This window comes from Passer montanus, unplaced genomic scaffold (assembly GCF_014805655.1).
Source record: "Passer montanus isolate IOZ18808 unplaced genomic scaffold, ASM1480565v1 scaffold12, whole genome shotgun sequence".
NCBI classification, from domain to species: domain Eukaryota; kingdom Metazoa; phylum Chordata; class Aves; order Passeriformes; family Passeridae; genus Passer; species Passer montanus.
The window spans coordinates 3,539,002-3,562,641 of NW_024358722.1; the positions used below are offsets into that span (position 1 = coordinate 3,539,002).

At 51.4% G+C, this 23,640-nt stretch overlaps 1 protein-coding gene across 5 annotated transcripts in view; it reads left to right on the forward strand.

Moving 5' to 3' along the window:
* TMEM63B (transmembrane protein 63B) overlaps nt 1–22,163 on the forward strand; it is a 48,818-nt gene extending 26,655 nt beyond the window's left edge. For 2 of the 5 annotated variants that reach the window (XM_039697813.1, XM_039697812.1), the window contains exons 2-24: nt 3,518–3,725; nt 4,330–4,409; nt 5,873–5,911; nt 9,399–9,489; nt 10,273–10,310; nt 11,057–11,199; nt 11,470–11,521; nt 11,802–11,910; nt 12,437–12,507; nt 13,292–13,372; nt 13,506–13,629; nt 13,714–13,847; nt 13,993–14,130; nt 14,393–14,546; nt 14,813–14,919; nt 15,680–15,766; nt 17,156–17,221; nt 17,361–17,523; nt 17,692–17,797; nt 17,934–18,101; nt 18,242–18,357; nt 18,581–18,661; nt 19,678–22,163. In XM_039697813.1, coding sequence (XP_039553747.1) covers nt 3,540–3,725; nt 4,330–4,409; nt 5,873–5,911; nt 9,399–9,489; nt 10,273–10,310; nt 11,057–11,199; nt 11,470–11,521; nt 11,802–11,910; nt 12,437–12,507; nt 13,292–13,372; nt 13,506–13,629; nt 13,714–13,847; nt 13,993–14,130; nt 14,393–14,546; nt 14,813–14,919; nt 15,680–15,766; nt 17,156–17,221; nt 17,361–17,523; nt 17,692–17,797; nt 17,934–18,101; nt 18,242–18,357; nt 18,581–18,661; nt 19,678–19,842 — 2,499 coding nt within the window. In that variant the 5' untranslated portion in view covers nt 3,518–3,539 and the 3' untranslated portion in view covers nt 19,843–22,163. Of the gene's footprint in view, nt 1–3,517; nt 3,726–4,329; nt 4,410–5,872; nt 5,912–9,398; nt 9,490–10,272; nt 10,311–11,056; nt 11,200–11,469; nt 11,522–11,801; nt 11,911–12,436; nt 12,508–13,291; nt 13,373–13,505; nt 13,630–13,713; nt 13,848–13,992; nt 14,131–14,392; nt 14,547–14,812; nt 14,920–15,679; nt 15,767–17,155; nt 17,222–17,360; nt 17,524–17,691; nt 17,798–17,933; nt 18,102–18,241; nt 18,358–18,580; nt 18,662–18,776; nt 18,944–19,677 lie in introns of all 5 variants that reach the window. The other 3 variants (XR_005626377.1, XM_039697815.1, XM_039697814.1) reach the window with 3 other exon arrangements.
* Nucleotides 22,164–23,640: the final 1,477 nt, after the last annotated feature.

The window sequence follows — 23,640 nt, forward strand, 5'->3', positions numbered from 1 at the left end:
CCATTGATAAAGACTGCAGAACTGGTTGCCAAAGCATTTTTCTTAGTTGCCTAAATGGTGTTGTAACCCCAGAAGAACCCTGCTAAGTCTTATCTAAACTGGTACAGTGGCAGGTCACCTCTAGCCTGCTGCCAGATGTTCTTGCAGCTGGGAAAACTAGAAGGGCACAAGTAGCACTATTGATAAAGACTGCAGAATTGGTTGCCAAAGCATTTTTTTAGTTGCCTAAATGGTGTTGTAACCCCAGAAGAACCCCGGTAAGTCTTATCTAAATTGATACAGTGGCAGGTCACTTCTAGCCTGCTGCCAGATGTTCTTGCAGCTGGGAGAACTAGAAGGGCACAAGTGCTCTGAACATTCCTGTGAGCTTTTCCCAGCTTCCCACACACCTGAAGCACCTCTGTCTCCATGGGGAGTTCCTTGTGCTTACCAGCTGGGTGGGAGGTTGCATAACTAAGGATGATGTGGACTGCTTCTGTGCCTCTTGACTCAGCTCATGAAAAGGCAGTGTAAGCCTTGGGCATATGCCACATCTTTTCCATTGCTGGGTGTTCTGGCTGCGTTACTGAAGAGGCTAGGAAGGTTTATATCCAGTCTGACCTCTAGGCTTCAGGGGAAAAGTGTATCTCTGAGACCTGTCTCTCTAAAATGTGTCTTAGATTACCTATAGGCTTGCAGAATTTGTCTTCAGTATGTAATTGTTTGTATAAATAATGTTTAGATAGGGTTGTGGGCAATCTGAGCATATGAGCCTCATTTCTTTTAAGAAAGACAACTGGAAAGATGGGGCTATAAAACATGCAAGAATGAGGTAAATATTTTGATGTGTGCAGAGGAAAATCATAGTTCCCTGATCTTTTGTGAGTCTTTCAATACTGTGGTAAAATAACAGCATCTGGCAAACTTGTGTAACTTGCTTGGATGTTCAGAAAACCTCTGAAACTTCTCACAGAAAACTTGTTTAGAAAACTGTCTACTGGAGAAGATGTAGAGTTCTGGCTCAAAAATTGGCTGAGGTTCCACAAACAAAGTCAAGGAGTGAACTAGCAATTTTAGTGTGACAAGAGCAGGGTGTCAGGTCCTTTGCTATTAATGACCTGGAAAAGGTAATGTGCAGCAAGGTTCCTAAAATCTGCCAATACCCTGGAGTTGTTCAGATTTGTCAAGAGGAAGTGACTCCAAAGTGACACCATATGTAGTGAAGTGGTGTGAGAAGTTGAGAGGCATGCAGCCAGGTGTATTGGAAGGAGTGATTTGCTCTGGGACATGGCTGGCTTCTAATTTACCTTGGCTGCTCAGGGCAGTGGGATTGCAGGCTGATGACAGAGATGCTTTTCTTCAATATGCAAAGATGCCATCAGAGAAGTAAATCGTGCTCAGCCACATGAGGAGTAGTATAAGGAGAGATGCTGAGAGCATCAGGCTGCTGTTCTGGCCATGTAGGTAATTTCCCTACCCAGGATGGAGTATGTGGTTCTGGTCACCTTTCCATAGGGTCAGAAGAGAGAATGTGTTAGGGATGTGTGGGTGAGTGGCTAGAGCTAGAAGACACCTTGTGTCCTGGGAAGGAGAGAGCACTTAGAAGTGAACTTAGTAGGTCTAGAAAAAGCAAATTATTTTCTCCTTTGTCTTTTTTCACAATAGAAGGAGAACTCAAGGCTGTGGCATTACTGTAGGATTGTAGTCTTTACTCCAAATCTGGAACTCATTGCTAAAAGTTTACAAGGTTCCCGAAAAGAGGGTTGAGAGATATTTCTTTTTTCATTCAGTTCATCTAGATTGCACTTACAGAGGGGTGTAATCATTCATACTCCAAAGTATGTGATAGTCCTTTGAGTCTCATCCCATCATTTTTTCCCATCATTCCCCTAGAGTTTCCAAGTCTCTAGTTAATTCAGCTGGGATGAGTTATTCTGTCTTCCCAATTTATTCCCAACTGTGATCTCATGTCTTGGCTTGTTTTTCTCCCGCTTTTCTGCTCCCTTGTTCTGCTCTAGGCAGCCCTGCTCCACCTCTGTACCTGTGAAATATGTCTTAACAGGCTTCTTTTTGTCTTTTCCAATTTGGCTGACCCCCTCTCAGTGCCTTTACCCAGCTGGGCTTTTGCTTGTCAGGCTGCCCTGTGTCATTGGTGCTTTAGTAGGTTTGTAGCTGTGCTCGATTTGGAGCTGAGCTGGGAGGGATCACTTTGTAGCAGAGCTCTCTGTAGGGCACCACAGAGAATCGTTTTGTGGTGGTTATCCAGCCAGCGTTGTGCTGCGATGCTGATGAATCTCTGCAGCCAGGCAGGAGATGGCCAGGATTATACCTGTGAGCTGGAGGTAAGAGCCCTGCATGCCCTCTGCTAATGTCACCAAACAGGGCAGAGCTTGAAGGGCAGTGCTGGTGGCAGCTTTCTCATCCTTTTGGCAAGCGATGGCTCTTTTGCCCAGCCCCGAGGGATGGCATTTCTATGGGGGGAAAAATCTCCAGGTATTGCCCAGAAGTGATACTGTGCTATCCATCCTTTCTGTGTGGTTCATGGTTGTAGTGAGGGATTTGGGGTGGTTTGTGGATGCTGGATTAAGAGGAGTGGTTTAGGGATCAAAAGCATGTATAGATCTTCCTGTTATCACTGTTTCTTCTGCAGCTGATGGGGTTTTCTCAGCCCTGTTCTGAAAAGTGATTGTGTTTCTGCTGTCAGCATGTCCTCCTCTGAGTTATTCAGTTTGCATTTATCCAGTGCTACCATAATAATCTCTGTTTCTTATGGAGCTGCTCTGCACAGGAGGAAGACCTCCCCATGCCCAAGCAGTGATGCTGACCTGCATGCCACTGCAGGTCTTGTAACAGTTTGGGGAAGGCATTGATATAAATAAAATATTTGACCAGCTAAATAGTAGAGCCTAAGGCTCCTTTCTACCCCGTGTGCTTACGTCTAAATGGCCTCTAAGTCAGAGGAAGGAGAGAAAACAAGCAGGGGGTGTGAGCAGCCCCTGATGGGTGCCCTGGGAGCTGGAGGCTGAGGCCCGCAGTGAAGAGAGAGGGTGATGATTCAGCCTAATAAAGGTAATGGCTTTATGCAGCCAGGCAGAGGAAATTGTGGGATCATGATGCAGCAACTGTCCTGTAGCAGTTTGTTTCTATCATCCAGACGTGACTTCATGCCCCATCCACTCCACCCTTTCGCTTTTTCCTGTACCTAAATGCTTTCCCTGCTGAGGAGGGGGAGCTGAGGCACCGTGTTCTCAGGAAGAAAAGTAGTCTGTGAGACAGCTGCACCTAAATGGTATGAGAGTGGACAAACAAGGAAGGGAGTTCTGGGATTCCATGGTGGGACAATAGCCGCTGAAGCATTCTGGCACCATTGAACTCAGCAGGCTTCTCAGATGACCTTGTCCCTGGACACTGGTCCCAGGAAAATCCTGTAGCACAGAGAAGCCTGAGCTGGCAGGCAAGGTTGGCCCCCAACTCCAGCAGGGCTACGTTGCCATCAAACTGGCGCACATCTAACCAACTCTTTCTCTCTTTTCCCCAGGGAAGACGATGAAGCTGTAGAGATGCTTCCCTACGTCATTGCCACCCTGGGCTCAGTAGGGGTCCCCTGCAAAACTCCCACATGCAACAACAACAACAGCACTACCAAGGACTACTGCTACAGCGCACGCATCCGCAGCACTGTGCTGCAGGGGCTGCCCTTTGGCGGGGTGCCCACTGTCCTAGCCCTTGACTTTATGTGCTTTCTTGTAAGTTACTTATGCTTCGACACCTTCTCCCCTAATTAACCATGAGACAAGGACAGTGGTCACATAATTAGGGTTGAGGGCCCCAAATGCTATCCCTGACTTTGCTGCTGGCTGGCATTCTGGCCCTGATCATGTCTCATAGACACTGTGGGCTTAGCCACTATTGACTTCAATAACACCACACTGAGCCCTTGGAAGGGTGTGGTGGGATGGGGGTGATGTTGGGTGAGTCTTGCATCCCAAAACTCCCACTTATGTTGCCAAGTCCCTGCAGCTTTATCCACCCAATGGCTTTGCATGTTTCTCCTTAGAAGCTGTGGGATCACAAATCATATAGTCATAATTTTGACTTATAGGAACCTCAGGGCCTTTTGATCCTGTGGGGCTACCTTAACTATTGTGTGTTGCATCCTGGACCTCTGCCTCCTACAGCTATCCAGATAGTCTGATTTAACAGTCCTGGGGAACTTGTGCTCTCAGTGGGCTCTTAACTGAGGACTCTGTCCCTTCCTACCCTCCTTGCTCCTGTGTCTCTGCATGCAGAGGACAAGGACAGAGTTGGACAATGCCTTTTCTCACAGCCTTCTCTTTTGGTCTCTTTCAGGCATTGTTATTTGTCTTTTCAATTCTGCGTAAAGTTGCTTGGGACTACGGACGCCTGGCCCTGGTGACTGATGCTGACAGGTAAGCAAAAGAATAAGGTATGAGTAGTGCCCTTCCTTGATGTGAGGCATAAGGGAAGAATCCCATTTTCTGTGCCTGAGCAGCTGCAGAGGAGAGGCAAATGTTGCAGTTGCTTCCTCTGAGCTCGAGGAATAGGAAGAAATCCCAGCTTACTGCCTTTTTTGTTACAGCATCGTTCTCCCAACACACGGAGTGGTCCCTGCTGGCTCCATATCACTTATGGTCCCTTCAGTTACAGAGATATGCAGGGTCCTTTACAGAGGAACAGCACATGGAGGGAGGAGAGGCACAAAAGGTCACAGGAAGGGTGAGGGCTGCCACAGTAAAGGCTTTGTTAAGCCTCTAAGGTGTCTTTGTGACTCTGCTGGATGCAGTTCTTGTTACGAGCACTTGACAGTAGTATGCTGCTTTTCCAGGCGTGGTACTGCTGTGCTGATGTGGATCTGGGTATGAATCCTTCCTGCCCAGTGCATTTGTGGGCTACAGTGTCTGTCAGCAAAAGCTGGGGCTCATTGGGGATGGCAGCTCCACAGTAGAGGGAGCATTCCCTGCACAGCAGTGGAAAGAGTTGTTTTTTCCTAGCATCGAACCAGGAATTCTCCTGGTTTAAATAAGTGGTCCTGGATAGGGTTAGATAAGCAGCTGTGTCCCTGTGGCTCCTCTGCCCATGATTTCCTGGTCTGGCTGGGGAAATCAACTGTACAGAGGTAGTGGAAGAGAAACAAGGAGAAGAAATAATCATAGGAGACCTCAATGGGGAGAGGGCAGCAGGGTCAAGCAGTCTGGATCCATGTGCTGTCAGAAAGCCACAGGAACTGCGCAGCTCTGTCCCTCTGGTGGGGAGGGAGGGCTGGATTTTCTCTGAGGCAGTGCTTGAGCACCTTGGGTGCAAGGGAGTGCCAGCAGTGGCTGTAGGCAGAAATGCAGAGGAGTGCCAGCTGTTTGGAGAGGGAGAGCTGGTGAGCGACAGGGTAGCTGTGGATCAAGCTGTGGATCAGTGGGACTGTGGTCTCAGGGAGGAGCCCGTGCTGCTTGACTCTCCATGGGGTAGGATGAGATTTTCAGGAGGGGGGTGCATGTGTGTTTGTGGCCTGGGTGGGGAAGGGGATATATATGGAAGGGGAGCTCAGATGGCAGCCAGGCAGTCCCTACAGTCTGTCTTACTCCCCGTCACTCAGGAGCTCCCTGCAATGTCCATCGTCTGGAGCCAGGTCACCTTCCCAGTGAAGCCAGCTTCACTTCAGCGGGCAGCAAAGCATTCTGGCCCTGGACCAGTGGGTATTTCAGATTGCTGTAACTTGAGGCATTGCTGGGCTCTGGAAGGAAGGTCTTTTCCAGTCTGACCATTGGCAGGTTTCTCTTCTTCAGGATGATGGGGAGCTGTGTTGGATACTCCCTGCAAAAGAGAACTCAGCACCTATTCCCGTGGTTGTAACCTCTCCTTTCTGTTTCTGTGCCCCCAGGCGCCGACGCTGGGAGACGGAAAGAGAGGAGCGGGAATAGTATGTTGTTTTTTCAGGGTCTCATCTCTTCTCTCTTCCTTGCTCACAACCTCTCTCTCCTTTTTTCTTGCAGCTGTCTTGCTTCTGAACTAATCTAAATGGCTGGGAGTTTGGGCATGAATTTGTGTCTCTCGGTGGATTTGTGCTCTTCTTTCCCTCCCCTTTGTGTCATCCACTACCACAGCTGAATGCACCCTGGTTTTCCCCCAGTAGCCTTTAAATGCTTCTTGAGAGCAGCAGTGCCAGGGAGCTCTCAGTCCTGACCAAGGCAGAGGGTGCTGTATCACATGCCCGGTTCTATCTGCTTGTGTCCAGCTATCCTGCCTTAGGATGGAAGTAAACAAACTTGCTTGCCTGAGCCCACAGTACACTCAGGTCACCCAGGTGCAGGGGAGACTACTTTGCCTGGTCCTTCTTCTGCCAGGTTGCCACAAGAGCTGTCCCTTCACCATCTGCAAAGGTAGGCAGATGCACAAAGAGGATGTGGCAAGAGTACTGTCTTTCCTTTTTACCCCATGAGGCTGCTGGGACCCAGGCAACCTTTGGCCCTTGTCCCTTGCCACCTAAACCCATACCCAGCAAGGCAGCACCCTTGATTTTCTCTCTTCCCCTCTGGAAGAAACCTGTTGCCTCAGTGCTGCTGAAAGCATCCCTGGTCACTGTGGCCTGGTGGTGCCCATTAAGCCCTGCCATGGACTCTCCTCCCTGTTCTTACCTCTTTCTTTCTGCTTTTGTGCTTGAGAAAAGGCCATCGCCTGTGCCTTGCTGACTGGTTGGGTGGTATGTGCTGCAGAGAGGACAATCAGCTGGCAGTGCACAGCCTGCCATGGTCACTCCAGCCACACTGATCTTTGTCTGAGGCCAGGGCAGCAAGCTGCAGCCTCCTTTTCCACTTGCAAAGCAGGGGCCTGCTATTGTCTTAAAGGGGGTGCAAGAATCTGCCTGTTTTTTGCAGCTGATCCTTGTCCTTGGGAGCAGAGTAGTTGAAGTTGTTAAAACAGAACTAGTGGTCACTGTGGTACGTGACACAGAGGGGACCTCTTGCTCATGCTTGACTGCTTCACTAGTGGTTGGCCCTGCTTCAGGTGTGTCTGGCAACTTTTCACTGCTAACATCTTGTGGGGGGAGTAAGGCAGAGGTAGTAGAGCCATCATGCTCTGAGGATTTTTTAGGCGACCACTTCATTTATCCTCACAAGTGCTTGTGTCTCTCCAGGGGGCCACTTCTTCCTCCTCCTGTTTTTCATTTGAGCTTGCTGAAGCCATCTGCTCCACACACACCACACATACCACCCCTAAAACTACTGCATGAGCTGGGACAGCGTTACCAGCCAGAAGCCTCCAAAAACCTGCAGAACTCAGTGAGGAAGTCTCATTCTGTCTGTGCTCCTTCAAGGCTAATGGCATGTTCCTCCCCAGTTCTCTGCTGGGGAGTGCAGTGACACGTGGTGGGTTAGGAACACGTACATGTCACCTGGTGCTCCCAGCCCCTGAATGTACAACACTGTGCTTTGCAAGAGAGGGCATCTTCCTCTGATGTGTTCCCTTTCCCTGAGAACCAGCAAGTGCCCTTGTCCTGCGACTTGTCAGAGCTTGCAGTAGCCATCAGCTGTCTCAGCTGGCAGCTGGGAGGTCACAGCAACCCACATGCACCTCTGCATATGAGGGAAGTGATCACAGAGCCCTGTGGGGCTTGCTACCTGTGCTACCACCTCCAGCTTTCACACCCCAGCAAGCCCTTTCCACAGCATGCCTGGCCTGCCCTCTTGGAGCCTGTGATTTCCTTTAGCCTGAGGCTAGCTGTGCCTCAGATACTGTATTTTTCCTTCCCTGGCAGGGCCTGCACCAAACCTGCATCATGCAGGATCCCACCTTAATCTTAATTTGGGGATATCTTGCTTTCACCCACTTGCACTGTCAGTGCATTGCTTTAAAAAGTCTCCGTCCAGGTGCACCTGCTGTTGGAGTTCCCTATTCAGCTTTCCATCTTTGGCAAGGTTTTGCATCCTCTGTCTTCTAAACACTTCAGGTCGTGTTTTTTGTCACTGCATCCCCCTGCATAGAGCTGAGGTATCCTGGTTATCCAAAAGCTCATGGTGTCATCATGCTGGGCTTTTCTCAGAAACTTCTCTTCAGCAGAAATTCACCCTTGCTTCCTCTGCCCAGCTGCAAGGCCTCTGTGATTATAAAGAGCTGAAGGTTTGGGAGCTGGGTCGAAGCTGCCTCTGTCCCTCCAACAGAGAAGACTGTGGGGCTGCGCAGTGGCAAGGTTGCACACCGCTGTCTAATCTACACTGCTGTAGTTCCCTGACCTTCAGCTAATCTCCTTTCCCCTGTCTCTATTATTTCCAGCTAAGAACTGGAGACTCAGCAGGTGCTACTCTGCTCTGAGAGAGGCCACGTGTCTCACCAACTTTGCTTCCGAATGTTCATGAGAATCTCTGCTTGTTCTCCTTCCCATAGTGTCATCCACATCCTCTCTAGGACTTGTCTCTCAGCAGCTGTTTCTCTGTGTTCTTGCCCATCTTACCCTCCTTGAGCCTGTACTGACTGTAGGGAGACCATATTTTCATTTGTTTTTTTCCCTTTGTTTCTAGCCTTCAGATCAGTCATCTCTGTTCTTGCACCTCCAAGATCCCAGCCTGCTATTGTCACCTTGCAAGTGCTATTTAATTTAGATCTCTGGGCCATTTTCTTGCCTCCTTTTCCAGCTGCCCTCTGCCTCTGTTAGTAGTGGGGGCTGTTGTCAGCTTTGGATGCTTCTGCTGCAGGTTCTTCATCTAGGTCCCTGCCTCTGGCTGGAGTAAAGTGGTTTCATGACATTCACCCCTTTTGCCTTCCTGTCCTTTAGCATGGAGACATTCAGTTCTAGCTGTCTGCCCTGCTCCTGCTCAAGGGATCTCCAGGCTGGAGGCTCAGCTGAGACTGGGAAGCAGGTTGCACTGAGGCTGACTCCAGGCAGCTGCATTTTTCCTCCTGCACTGAAGCACTAAGGGTGAGGAGGACTGGTGTAGCAGGATGCAGCCCACCAGACTCCTTCCTTCCTCTTCCTGAAGATAAGTGAGGTCCTTCAGGACAGGAGCTGTTTCCAGCCTCTCCAGCTATGCCAGAGTCAGAGGGGCTGTGGCAGCCTCCAGTTCTCCCTTCCTTTCTGCTGTCTAAACCCTGTGCTAAACAGACCTCACCTCTCCTCTGTGCCAGCCTCTGCCAACCTCTCCTTGCAGGGACTGCCACATAGTATTGGGTGCCTTTCAGAAGGTGCCTGGCAAGTAGCATCCATGGGCTAAGCCCATGGGCTTTGCCTGGCTCAGCATGCCATCTGAGGAGGGTTCTCTCTTTACTACTACCTCTGATCTTACCTCTCTCCATCTCGCCGGGTGCAAACTGACCTGAATTAACCTCTCGTCTCCTGGGTGCTCTTGGTTCCTGGCCAGGCTGCCTCTTCACATCTTCTAACTTTCTCCCTCACCTCCCACTTGTCATTTTAGCGTAGCCTCCGCCCTGCATTCTGACAACCATGACCGCTACGAGCGCCTCACCTCCGTCTCCAGCTCTGTGGACTTCGACCAGAGGGACAATGTGAGTAGCCACAAGAGTCAAATGCTTTGCCTTTGGGGGACCAGGAACCCACAGCTTGGCTGAACCAAGGGTTCTTCAGAAGAAACACTTTTGCCTGTTCCTGGACCTTAAGTCCCACATCCTGTAGTGTGTGAGTGTGGTATAGAGCTCAGGGAACTATGCAGCTCTTAGACATGTGCTTAAATAAATAGGCTCTATATCACTGTGGCTTAACAGACATCTGTCCAGCCTATAATCTCAGCATTACAAACAATACTTACTTGCCAGCTCTTCCTCACGCTGGGGTCTTCCTCTGCTGGCTTTTGCCTTGGTGAAGGGGAGAATAATGTGTGTGATGGATGGGGGGTGAAGCTCCCCCAGGTGTCCTTTGAGGAGCACTGCCTCGGCCCAGCCTACCTTCCCCATCCTTACAGAGTTTCTCTTGTCCAGCATGATGGCTGAAGTACCTGTATGCTGAATTTTCTGGGTGTGCCATGGCTTTGGAGAGCTTCCATATTAGCCAGGAGCCCATGGGTAGCCTTGAGGGTTGGGATGCCAGTTGGTAGGGGACAGCCACACAGCAGAGTCCAGCCTGTGTTGTGCTCCATGGAGTAGTACTGTCACCTCCTTCACTTTGGCCCATCTGTGGCTGTGCAGATCTGGATGTTTGTGGTCTGCCCTACCCCAAGCCAAGTATGTGGAGGTGCAAGGACACCAGCCTGGTCCTTGGAACCTTTGAAGGAGGGAGCTGGGATAAAGGAACACAGAGTGTTGTGAAACTGTTCCTGTTTTCTTTTTACACAGGGTTTCTGCTCCTGGCTGACAGCCATCTTCAGGATAAAGTGAGTGCCCCAGGACCTATGTGAGGGACCCACATGGGGAAGGAGGGGCAGTGCAGGGTTGTTGGGACACCCAGTGCAGTACAGCTTCATGAAGTCATTGTCCTTTCTGCAGCCCCCTCTCTGAAGAGCACAAGTGAAGTTTGTCCTCTGGAGAGGACAAGCAAAGACAGGATTATATGAGGAATCCTAAAGCCAAAATAAGGTCATAAAGTGAGTCTGTGACACAGGAGAGAACCCAGGGCCATGCCTGCTCCACCTCAGTCCCATCTCAGAAAATGTCCCTTGCTCTGCAAAGATACTCATCTCCCTGGCACTCTTGCTAGGGGCTCTGCTGTCTCAGGGATGGCTATGAGGAGGATGCAGGGAGACGCCCTCAGCTTGGTGAAGCACAGGAGTAATCTCCCAGGCACTTCTATTCAGGGTGCTGTGGGATAGCATCAGCATTTGTATCTTAGCAGGGAAAGCAAGGCCCACCTGGAGGGTATAAGGTATCCAGTTGCCTCTGCTGGGGAACAGAGAGCAGGGCAATGGGGAACAGGGCTGGGTAGTCATTGCACAGGCAGGTTTCTGCCCAGGCTGCTTCAAGGCTGAGTGCTGGGCTCCCAAATCCAGAGTCTGGCTACAGCTCTGTAGGGCAGAACAAGATGCTGTGTGTGCTGAGATCAGGAGGGCAGCTGCAACCCTGTACTTTTCCCCAGCACTTGGAAATGTAGAACATTGCCTGACAGCTTTTCTCTCCTTGGCAGGGATGATGAGATCCGGGACAAATGCGGGGTTGATGCAGTGCACTACCTGTCCTTCCAGAGGCACATCATTGGGCTACTGGTGGTCGTGGGTGTGCTTTCTGTGGGCATCGTGTTACCTGTCAACTTCTCAGGGGACCTGCTAGGTGAGAACAAGGAGCTTTTGGCTGGGCTGGGGCATCTGCTTTCAACACCATATTCCAGACCATTGGGTAGCAGTGGAGGGCAGGACAGCACTAACACAGACAAACCCTAACTGCAGTCTCGCTATGACTGTAGTGCATCCACAGGATCATCCTGTGTAACTTGGGTTTTTAGGTATTCTGCAGGTGATACTCTTGCTGTAGCTCACTCTGGTGATGCTCTGTCCCACTCAGTATAACTCAGCGTGTTTGTGTCTGCCTCTTTCTCTCTAGAAAATAATGCCTACAGTTTTGGGAGGACAACTATCGCTAACCTGAAGTCTGGGTATGTTTGGGCAGGGGTGGGATGGGTAATTGAGGCCCTCAAGGGGTGTTTTGTAAATGTTCACTTGCTGCAGAGCCTAATCTCCTTTAAGGTTGTATTTCTGCTCTTGCTATGAGGCTACTGTCCCTGCTCCAATTTCCAGCCTGAGCTCCTGGAATTTGGTTGTAGGGCATCTGTGTGCTATGCTGAATACACTCATGCCCCCGGTGCCTTCAGGGCCTGATCAGCCATACTTGTAGTGGCAACCTTGCATTGACCTTTGTGGTCTCCCTTGTGACAGGAATAACCTGCTGTGGCTGCACACCACCTTTGCTTTCCTGTACCTGCTGCTGACAGTGTACAGCATGCGCCGGCACACTTCCAAGATGCGCTACAAAGAGGATGACTTGGTGAGCAGGATCTGGCCACTTTCCCAGACATATTTTCCCATGCCCTATGGTCAAGTCAGGTAGCCTTGGAGACAATGCTGAGCACCTCAATTTCCACAGCAATTTTAGTGCTGTCATGTTTTGGCTGTTTTTATTCTGCCTGGCCAAAGGCAGATCTCCTCCAGAGCAGCAGCCATGACTGCCTGTGGGGAAACAGGAGAGGCCTGCACTGGGTAAACATGTGGAAGGACCCTATTCTTCCTTAGGGGTTGTTCCAGCTGCTTTTACCTTCTTCATTTCTGATGGGTAGCTGTGCTTCTGTTCAGGCACCTGCAGTGTAAGTCCCTAGTCTGTCAATCTGCAGTCCACCCAGGTGCAGAATGACTACAACCAGCGGAAGCAGAGCAGAAGGGGAGCCCTGGTAGCTAGAATTGATGGGGTCACCCTCTTTCATCACTGACGCAGGTCTTGGGAGGTGGTCTTGCTGCAATCTGGTCTTTTACACCATCCACACCTACCTGTCCTCTCCTTTCTCTCTTCTTTGCAGGTTAAGCGAACTCTATTCATCAATGGGATCTCAAAATATGCTGAGCCAGAGAAGATCAAAAAGCATTTTGAGTAAGTCTCACTGTATCCCTGAAGACTGCTCTGTAACAGAGATGGTTTTATTAGGGTAGTACTAGTGTTATCTGGAATGGCAGTAGTACATTGAGAGCAGAGAGCTAGCAAAATCAGTGAACACCTTTATTTTGGGTTGCTCACTGTTATTTTTTTCTGCTTCTTATCTGAATTTGAAGTATCCTTTGTTTTGTGCCTTGGTAAAGGCTCAGCCACCTCTTGCTGAGCCACTGGGGGTCAGTGTGGTAAGCAGCGAGCAGGGCATGTCTTGAGTTGTAATTAAGTTCACAGATGAGATACAGGCAGGAGGTGCTCAAGCAGTGACTGTGGGATGTTGTGGTGCTGCCCTGATCAGAGTCTTTAATGTTTAACAAGAAAATTAAATTCCTCTTCTGTCAGAACCTCACTTTCAGGACCATGTTTAGAAGCATTATGGGTAGAAAATAAATGCCTTGTACCCTTTGGGAATCCTTCTGCCTCTTTCTGACCACAAGTCTGTGAAGGCAGAGAGGGGAGTGTGGGGTCAGAGAAGCTCCTAGCTGCTATAGGGCAGAAGTCCAGAAAGGCTCCTTGTTCCAAAGCCTAAGGGATGTAGCATTTGCCTTGTATTTCACATCTGCTCTAAGGGACAGCCTGCAGGCTCCCCTGCAAACTCTTGGTATGCATCACTTGTACTCAGCCCAGGACACTCTTTTCAGGGCAGAGAGAAGTCTTGAACACTTGGAGTTTACTTGAGGGGTACCTTTGGTGCCAGTTGTGATGAACTGATGCTTCTCACCCACAGGGAGGCCTATGCCAATTGCACTGTCCTGGAGGCCCGTCCCTGCTATGATGTTGCCCGGCTGATGTTCCTCGATGCAGAGAGGTAACCTCTATTTTTGGAGAAAAGGCAGAATGGGCTGATGTTCCTGATATCCCCTCAGGTCTGGTGCCACAGAGCTTTTATGAGTCACCCTCTTTCTTTCCTTTCTTCCTTCTCTTCTGCTCTCGTGTTTCAGGAAGAAGGCTGAGCGTGGACGAATCTACTTCACCAACCTGCAGAGCAAGGACAACACCCCATCCATGATCAACCCCAAGCCCTGTGGCCACTTGTGCTGCTGTGTCATCAGGGGCTGTGAGGAGGTAGGGGAGTGCTGGAGGTGTTGGGCAGAAGTTGGGTGTCCCGTGGCTTGGGTCCCCAGACCATCTCACCTCTGTCCTGCTCAGGTGGAAGCCATTGAGTATTATACCAAACTGGAGGAGAAGCTCAAGGATGACTACAAGCGAGAGAAGGAGAAGGTTAATGAAAAGCCTCTGGGGATGGCCTTTGTCACCTTCCACAATGAGACCATCACAGCCATGTGAGTGCAGATGGTCCTGCCCTTCCCAAGAAGATGACTTGTCCCAGCCTTTGCTTTAAATCAGAAGAACAGAAGCACTAAGGCATCCCCTTGGCTTGTGCGTGCCAGCCTTTTGTGTCAGCGTGTGCCTCTTTCTCTTGTATAGAATCCTCAAAGATTTCAACGCTTGTAAGTGCCAGGGCTGTTCATGCCGTGGGGAGCCCAGAGCCTCCTCCTGCAGTGAGTCCCTCCATGTCTCCAACTGGACTGTCAGTTATGCTCCTGACCCACAGAACATCTACTGGTGAGCAGCTCTGTGGGGTTCAGTGGCCCTGCCAGTGGGAAAGGGGTGCATCCTCCCTTTCTCCCTCTCCATCTGCTCCTCCAGTAACTGAGTGAGTTGTTCTTACTGAAGCTCAGCCTGGCTGAGCTAGAGGTCTGATTTGACTAGGTGGGGGAAAGCCTTGGGCTGGCAGCCCAAGTGCTGTTCACCATATGCACACAAAGCACCAGACCTGGTATTGTACCCTCTGCAGCCATCCTGATGCCCTCTTTCTCCCTCCCAGGGAACACCTCTCCATCCGGGGCTTTATATGGTGGATCCGCTGCTTTGTGATTAATGTGGTCCTCTTCATCCTTCTCTTCTTTCTCACCACCCCTGCTATCATCATCACCACTATGGACAAGTTCAATGTCACCAAGCCTGTGGAGTACCTCAATGTAAGGACTTTGGAGACAGGTGCAGGGTGGGTAACACAGGAACCACCCCAAGGCACTATATCCCCTGCAAAGCTGGGGATGGGGAGAGAAATTGTCATTGTTCCCCGGGTCCTGTCAGCCTGACCATGAGGGAGGTGCTGAGCCTGGACAGGGTGCAGTGGCAGTCAGTGCTGGAGCCTTGGCATCGGCAGAGGCAACTGTACCTTTGGCTGGCACAAGAGCTGGTTCACCATGTAACATGTGATTTCTTTTCTGCCTTGTTGCAGAACCCAATCATCACCCAGTTCTTCCCCACCCTGCTGCTGTGGTGCTTCTCTGCTCTTCTGCCCACCATTGTATACTACTCTGCCTTCTTTGAAGCACACTGGACCAGGTAAGGACAGCCAGCACCTGTTCTTACCTTCTTAGTGAGCTGATTGGCTGCTAGACACTTCTCACTACACAAAGCTACGGGCTGGATCTTTCTGCTTGAACTTCTGTCTTCATTTCCAAGCATGGTGTTGTGTTGCACCTCTTGGGCACCTGGGGACTGCTCTGGACAGCTGTTCTGCCAGTCTTTAGCTGCTGTTGTGCGGCATGATTGTCTGAGCAGAGCTTGACAGGTCTACAGGAAGAAAAAAGCTGGGAGGAGTTGGGGCTGGTCACTATGAGAAATGCTAGTAGTGAGGGAAGTCTTGGCTCAGGTGAGCAGGCAGGGGTGGTGTGCCTGTACCATGTGTAAGATGTAGCAAGAGAAAGTTATTTCAGATCCTCTGGCTTCTGGCCACAGGGATGGCACTTGAAGGGCAGAGCACTAGAAGCCTGCTGCTTGTGAGGCACGTTCCCTGCAGGACACGCCATGTAACCTTTGTTTTCTGGTCTGTGTTGCAGGGACTGGTGGGGAGGGTGTCACCAGCTCTTGGGATTACAGGTCAGGAAAGATGATTGCAGAGCCCGTGAGACAAGGGGAAAGGGATGGAGACCCCATAATGAATTTCAGATATGCTGGAGGGAAAGGGGATGTATTTGTATATTAGGAATGGACAGAGTGGGATTTAGATTAGACATTGGGAAGTGCTTACTGATGGAAAGCCATTGGAAGCACAGCTTGTGTGGCTGGTGGGGTGAAAGGTTAACAGCCTCTCTGTCTTCAGGTCTGGAGAGAATAGAACAACCATGCTCAAGTGTTACACCTTCCTCATCTTCATGGTCTTGCTGCTGCCATCACTGGGCTTGAGCAGGTAGGGGTTGTGGGAAGGGAAGGCAAGTACAAACATATGGGGCACAGGAAGGGTTGAGGTACACGCCTGATTGTTCTCTTCTTTTTACAACATTCTTTCCTCACTGCACTGGTGCCCTGGCCACCATCCCCTTGGGAGACTGGTATTTAATTTTAGTTGAGGGAGAGCAGGCCAGACCATACATGACTGGGTCTCTAGGACGTTACTGACTCAATCTGCAGATGCATTGACATGTGCCATGATGTTACAAATAATGCAGCAAAAGTTGACTTGGTAGATGAGTGAAAAGTCTGCTTGATATCTGCTGGTGAAGGAGGCATTCTTCACCTCTGTGCTCAGTGTTCAGTCCAAATTTTGCACAAAACTAGTGAATTCCTCCTTTAAGCCAGACCTTGAATATGTTATGCTGCTTGGCTGGGTGGGATAGTTTGGTACAGAAGTGCTCATCTGTTTGGGTGTATGCCTCAAATCTTCCTGCAGAGTTTATAAATTGCCCTGTAGGAAACACTGATGCATCACCTGCCAGCCATTGGTGTGGGCTCTAGCGATGAACAGGGGCCAAGGAGGGGAACAGTCTGAGGAAGAAAAAACTGGGGAGTGGGTGGGGGACAGGGAACTTTAACTGTGCTAGTTCACTCTTTACACATTGTGGGGTCAGGGATCTTTAAGATCCCACCTAAATTCCGTATTTGAGATACAGTCCCTCAGTGGTGATGTCAGACAAGTCCTGAGAATAAGACAAACCATCTAATGGTAGTAGAAGAATAGTCCTTCATCCCACTGGGTGACTACGTGTTTGCAACATAGATTAATAACATATTGTTGCATACATGCAACATTGTTGCATGTAAACTTGCATCTTGGGCAGATGCTCTCAGAATGTTTGCATTTTGACGACAAAAGAGACCATGCTTCCTTCTGAGGAGTCAGTCCCTCTGCAGTTGCTTGTTGAGCTCTGCACTCCATCAGTGCCAGAGAATTGGATAGTTTTATATAAAAAAATCAAAACTGAGGACAATGGGATTTATTTTTTCTAAGAGATTTTTTAAAATCTCTTGTAGGTAACCAATTTCTTCTGTAGAGTCAGTCATCTGTTCTTTACATGGATGTTGTGCCCAAACAGAGGAGAGTGGAAAAATATTTATAGGATCAGAGTAAAGGGATAAAAACACACATAAATAGGATCCCTTTTTTAGTGTTGCATTGTTTAGTTCCATTTTTTTTTTCCAATGTCCAGTTTACATAATTGCTGGTGACACACTCCACTGGGAACAACACAGTCTATGGTCAGAGCTTTGGATCCTTCTAGAGCAGCTTCTGCATATGTGCATTTCTGTCTGTTGCTGCTTCTGATGGTTCATCTTTTCTCCTTGCCTTCTTCCCCCACAGCTTGGATGTATTTTTCCGCTGGTTGTTCGACAAAAAATTCCTTGCTGAAGCTACCGTACGATTTGAGTAAGTGGATTGGAGCAGAAGGGCTTTGTTTACAATGGGAGGTGGTTCTTGTTGGCACCCAGAGGTCATGGAGACTCCCAGCTGCTGCCCTGCAAGGAGGGAGCACCCCTTGCAGCCTGCTCTTGCTGCATCTCCCCAGGTGTGTGTTCCTGCCAGACAATGGGGCTTTCTTTGTCAACTACGTTATCGCCTCCGCCTTCATCGGGAACGCCATGGACCTGCTGCGCATCCCTGGTTTGCTCATGTACATGATTCGCCTCTGCCTGGCCCGCTCGGCGGCCGAGCGGAGGAACGTCAAACGAGTATGTAGCGGGGCTGAGGGATGGGTTGTGGCCTGTGCCCAGGGAGGGGAGTGCTGCAGTGGGACCCTGATGGGGCTTGCCTGGTGCTGTGCATAGAACTGGGTGTATTGCATTACCCATTCAGCTCTCAGGGTCCTCCTGCTGATGGGTCTCCATTCCCTCCTGCAGCACCAGGCCTACGAGTTCCAGTTTGGGGCTGCTTACGCCTGGATGATGTGTGTCTTCACTGTAGTCATGACATACAGCATCACCTGCCCCATCATCGTCCCTTTTGGTAAGCGATTCCCCTCTGCTTCCCTGTGCCAGAGATGGAGGGGGAGGCAAGAAGGCTGATGTGGGAGAGATATTCCTTCTCAGTCTAGCAAAGAGGCTGATGCCCCACTCGTTTGGCTTTCTTCTCCTTCTCCCAGGGCTCATGTACATGCTGCTAAAGCACCTGGTGGACCGATACAACCTGTATTATGCTTACCTGCCTGCCAAGCTGGACAAGAAGATCCATTCAGGGGCTGTGAATCAGGTAGTGGCAGCCCCCATCCTCTGCCTCTTCTGGCTTCTCTTCTTCTCCACAGTGCGCGCAGGTGAGCACTGGGCTGGGATGCCAGCCCTTAGGGTCCTACTGAGCCACTTCCCTGGTCAGGCTCTGATCCTGGCAGCCTCCAGCCACAGAGCATGGTCACGGTCCTTTTGACACTGACACTTTGGTTTTCCTTTGCCCCAGGGTTCCTGGCCCCCACTTCCATGTTCACTTTTGTGGTCCTCGTGATCACCATTGTGATCTGCCTGTGTCACGTCTGCTTTGGGCACTTCAAATACCTCAGCGCTCACAACTACAAGGTGAGGCAGAATGGCTGGGTGCAGGACCCTTCTCCTTGGTAGCACAGCTCAACCACAAAACAGCAGAGGCTCTGAGGGGTCCCAGCCTGCTCTTCAGCAGAACCTGTCAACCCTGACTTCACAAAGGGGATAGTCCTGAGGCTGTCTCTGCTGCCTGTATATTGCTGAGGTGGAACAGCAGGTATGTTGCCTTGGCAGTCTCAATTTCTCCTTTTCTCTCCAGATTGACCACACAGAAGTGGATGCCAGGGACAACAGGCAGAACGGGAGACCTGCCACCAATCTGCCGGCTCCCAAATCAGCTGTGAGTCACTATGCCCACCTCTGTGCCCTGGCACACTCCTTGCCCGAGTTTGGAAAGGGGGAGGTAACTCCCTGTCTGAGTACCTCACTCCTCACTTCTCATTTTTCTGAGTCAGCACCTGGATCCTCCCAGTGAGAGTGGGAGGCAACTGTTGGGCACTCTGCCCCTCACCTGCTCTCGGTGAAGTGTAACCCCCACACACACACCTCTTTCCCGCTGCTCCTCAGATGCTGTGCATTTACTTTCCATCTCTCTTTCGGCTGGGACAGTGAATCCAGCCGGGTCAGTCTCCCTTCTCATTCTGCCTCTTTGCACGCTTGCACGCCAGCAAAAGCTGTCACCCACCAGGCTTGTCCTAGTGCCAACATAAAGGCATCTCCATGGACATTGCCTTGAAGGCCATGGAAGCGCTCTGGGGACTCTTCTCTCCCCTGTCCAACGTTCTGAGACCCCCAGAGTCGGTTTTTGGAACTTCACCTTGGTTCAACTGGCTCACTCCAACTGCTTCCTTCCACAAGGTTTTTGTAGTGGGGATCTATGCAGGGGATGGGGTAAAGCAGAGCCTTCTGCTTCCTCAGGAGAGCAGGGCTGTGGTGTGCACATGTAATGCAGGCTCCCTCCTAGGTTCCAGACAGCTAAGAGCAGCGACATTTTGCCAAAAGGAGAATCCTTATAAGAAGCAGGCAGAGCTTTAAGACGCATCCTAACAAAAAAGGAAGTGCAGTCTTCCAGTTCATATGGGCTCCAAAGAGCCTGAGAATCCACGTTCTTTCCTAGCCCAGATGCCCTGTCCCAGACTGCTGGGGTTTGAAACACATCCAGTGTTTCAGGGCCAAGCCCCACTCTTAGACCATCCTGGTAAATTCCATGGAGTCTGGATGCTTCCTTGCCCTCCTAACATATCCCCACGCTCAGCCTCATGCATGGTGCTTAGTGTGTTGTGCTCTGCTTCCCGGAGAAGTTCCCTAGACTCACGTGTGTTTCTGCTCTCTCCCTGCCCCTGCCTGCCCTGACAGAAGTACATCGCCCAAGTGCTGCAGGACTCCTCGCCGGAGGGCGAAGCAACAGAGTCGGAGGAGCAGGGATCGCAGGATGAGGAGCTCATCAACGCAGATGGCATGAATGACACAGATTTCCAGTCGTGTGAGGACAGCCTGATAGAGAATGAGATCCACCAGTAGGGACCTCAAAGGGCGGGAGGGGAAGGAGGCCCAGGAGCAGGGCAGGCTGTGCGCACGGAGACCTGGGAAGAGGCACCTGAGGGTGCTGGCTGCTGCCCTCACCCTCCCGCCCCCAGGGCTGCTGCCTTCAGCGAGGGCAGGGGCCCTGCTGCAAGCTCTCCATCTCCCTGCCCCTCCACCCCTGCGCCAGCCCGGCTGCTCGGCAGGCATGCTCTTTACTAGCTACCTTCTTCAACGCATCCCTGGACCCCAGACTCCCAGAGGCTGGGGAGGAGGGGGACCATAACCCCCGTGGTGCTGCCCTGGACCTGCAGGGAGGAGGAACGCTGGGTGCTTTCTGGGAAGGGGCATAGGGGGAACACTTGGGGTCTTCTGAGCAGGCAACTGTATCCCCTGTCTTTCTGGTGAGAAACACTAATAATTTATTAGATTTACAGGAAGGTGATAAATGAAAAACTTCAGTCAGTTTATTGGAAACCCCACCCAGGGTAGGGTTGGCTTTTGTTGCACCTTCTCCCTGTGCCTGCGTGTGCCCTTTCTCAACTGCTTCCAGCATCCAGTTGGTGTGGCATCCCAGGAGCTGGTCCAGGCTCGGGGTGGTGACAGGCTTCCCCCTCACCACAGGATGGTGACGGTGCCCCTGACTTCCTGGTCAAAGGTGGCATCACACCAGGGAAGGGCCACTGGGTTGACATGAGCTAGACTGGCCCTCGCAAGGTGAGGGGTGCTGAGGGCATTTCTCATGAGCAGGAGGAGGCGCAGGCAGCCTCTCCCCCAGGTCCTGTTCCCTCCTCCCTCAGGGGCACAGGCAGGGGTTTGCAGCATCATTTAAAGTGGCATTTTTCTTTGCACATTTTACTCTCCTTTCAAACAAATCAACCTGACCCCCATGTGGTACTGCAGCCCCCCTTTTGCTGCCCTGTGTCTGCACAGCAGGTTCAGGCTTGGGGGTGGGGAGGCTGTGTGGGGGTCTCCTGGGTGCTAGGGAGAGGGGAGAAAGGGTCTCAGGCCACAGGCCCTCAACACCCTGCAAGATCAGCACTGCCTTGTTGCAATTAGGCCCCTGGGCTTCCTTCCCTGAACTGCTGCAGGGTCTTCCCCCAGCTGAGGTGGTGAGAGGGAGGGAGCCCTGGGAGAGCAGACCCTAGGAGCTGTCTCCAACCAAGACCACCATCTTCAGGAGCATGAAAGCCTCATGGGACTGTGCTGGCTTTGTTCACCTGCCCTGACCGGTGTAGGCTCCTCTGCCACCACCCACCCTGAGAGGGGGGTTGTTCCTCTCCTACCTCTTGCTCTTGCCCACTCCCTGTTGATAGCTGTGTCCCAGAGGCAGGCAGGGAACAGGATGGGTGGGAGAGGTGACTGGAGCCCCTGGCACATGGAAGGACTGACCCTGTTTAAAGACGTTTTGTGAGGTTGTTTCTGGTCAGTATCAGTTGCCCTCAATTGCTTCCCCCCTCCCCTTGTGTAAAATGTAAAGGAAAATAATAAATCCCTCTGCTATTTAGCTGTATTTATTTCCCTCAAACCCTGCCACCATCCTCTTTGGTGCTCATTGCAGACACTATCACCCTCCCTTTGCCTGTCATCTGTGGGTGCTGTACCCTGAGGGGCCAGGCGAAAGGGGACAGTCATTTACCTTTTCAATCACCCGTGCTGGCCCAGGAGCTCCAAGCACTTTAATCGACCAGAACAAGTGAATTGTCAGCCCTGCCCACCTCAGCTGCCAGGAATAGTGGTCACATCTTACAGCTTTTCTCCCCTGTGCCTTCCACTAGAGGAAGGGAACCAGACCCACAGAGAGCAGGTGGGGGGCTGCTCCAGGGAGGACGTAGCTGCCTTTCCTGTACAACACCTCTATAGGAATCCCAGGCCTGGAGAAAAGGGTGGATGGAGCAGAGGGTGCCTGGGTCTTCAGTGCACGGGGAGGGCAGGTCATGCCAGCTTCCAGGGCTCAGCTGGGGCTGGAGCACACATGGGTGTGAAGGGGCATGGTGAGAGTCACCCATCCCTTCCAGGTAGCGGCCAGGAATGAAATGAGCATGTGAGCTGAGAGTTCCCGGTCCACTCACAGGCTGGGACAGGGGCGATGTTGATCCTGCTTCCCTTCTTCTCACACCCACCTACTGCCCTTGCTCCTGGTCCAGCAGGTGGGCTGGGATGCTGTGGTCTCTGTAGGTACGGCCGTGCTCCGGGCTGCCTCTGTGGCTGTCGGGGCCCTACCCACAGAGAGCTGTGTGTTCTGAGTGGCACTGTCTGTGTAGAGATGTGTATAATACCCTGTATATATTTGTGTACAAAAGAAAAAAGGAAAAAAAGGAGCTATTGTTTACAGTCTTTTCTTTGTGGAGTGGGTTGGGGGCTGGGACCTGGGAGGAGAGGACCCCAGCTGCTGCAGGGCTGCGGGAGCATGCGTGGTGCAAAAGGTGGGGTGGGGAGTAGTGCGAGCACAAGCCCTGCCCTCCTGCCAGCAACTCAGCCATGGCTCACAGGCTCTCGCAGCATGAATGGCTTTCCCTCTGACTTGCAGAAGTATCAGGGACTTTGTGCCTAAAAACAGGTAGATGGGGAGCTGTGTATGCTGAGGCTGCAGTGGAAGATGGTTTGGAAATGATGTGATAGGGGAGTTTCACTGGTAGCCTCATGCCACATGTCAGCCCACCCATACTGTTCCAATAGCAAGTTACACTGCCACTCATGCAATATCCATTCCAAACCCGGACACCTGGTTTGGTGGACAGCTAAAGCCTTTGGGAACACGTGAGGGATGCTAAACGCCTGGAGCACAGAGCAGCACTTTCCCAAAACACGATGCTGCTCATATGTCAGCCATGCCCTGAGTGCTGGGACAGAGAGCAAGCAGCCAGCCCCCAGGGTGCTCCCTGCTGCTCTCCGTGCAGGCTGGATCTGGCGTGCTTCCCGGGAGCCTGCTGCGCGCTGTGCTCCTTAGGCTGTGTACAGTGGCCGTTGCTTGGGGGATGGCACAATGGAGAGGCGAGGCCTGGCGCGGGCTGCCGAGGGACAGCGAGTGAGCCCAGCTCCATCCCCGCCTCGCTGTGATCACGCTTCCTGTGCCAGCAGTGCCGCAGGGGACAAACGACCCTCCTGCCCACAGCCAAAGGACAAGGGAAGAGGCAATGCCAGAGAACAAAAAACTGAAGATAGAAAGAAGAACCGTGCTTGCTGCCAAGTCCCTGCAGCCATCAGTGCAAAAGAAAACTTGAGGGAAGGAAACAAGGAAATTGCAGAGAGATTTTGCAGGTGTTTTAGGGAAACGGTTTCCAAGCATAGGGGGAAGGACATGGGACAGCCTTTGTGATAGGATTATTCTCCTGTCCCAGGAGAGGCATCTGTGAAAGCAGCTTTGGAGGCCACTGAAGGGTAATAAGGCAGGAGCTGAAAAGGACAACAGTGTCACAAGGACAGGCACAAACCCAAAGCAGGAACAAGCCTTGGCCTCTTTGAAAGCACAGTGCTGCCTGTAGCTCCATGCAGAGCTAAATAATATCCCCCTTATGCAGGGAGCCCCTTATGCTTCCAGCCTGGGGCAAGCCTGCCTGGGAAGAAGATGTAGCAGCCCTTGCAACAACCCAGAGCAGGGCACGCCAAGGCCACCTCTGCACTAGGATGGGAACAAGCAGAACAAGCTGCCTGTAACAGAGTCCCCTGCATAGGGACAGGGCAGCTCCAGTGGGTGCTGGCCAGGACCAGACTGGTCCCTTGTGCCTGCAGCAGCAGGACCACGCTACAGCTGGTTTTAAATGTTTGGGTTGCCCTTCCCTCAGGCAAGGGACTGGC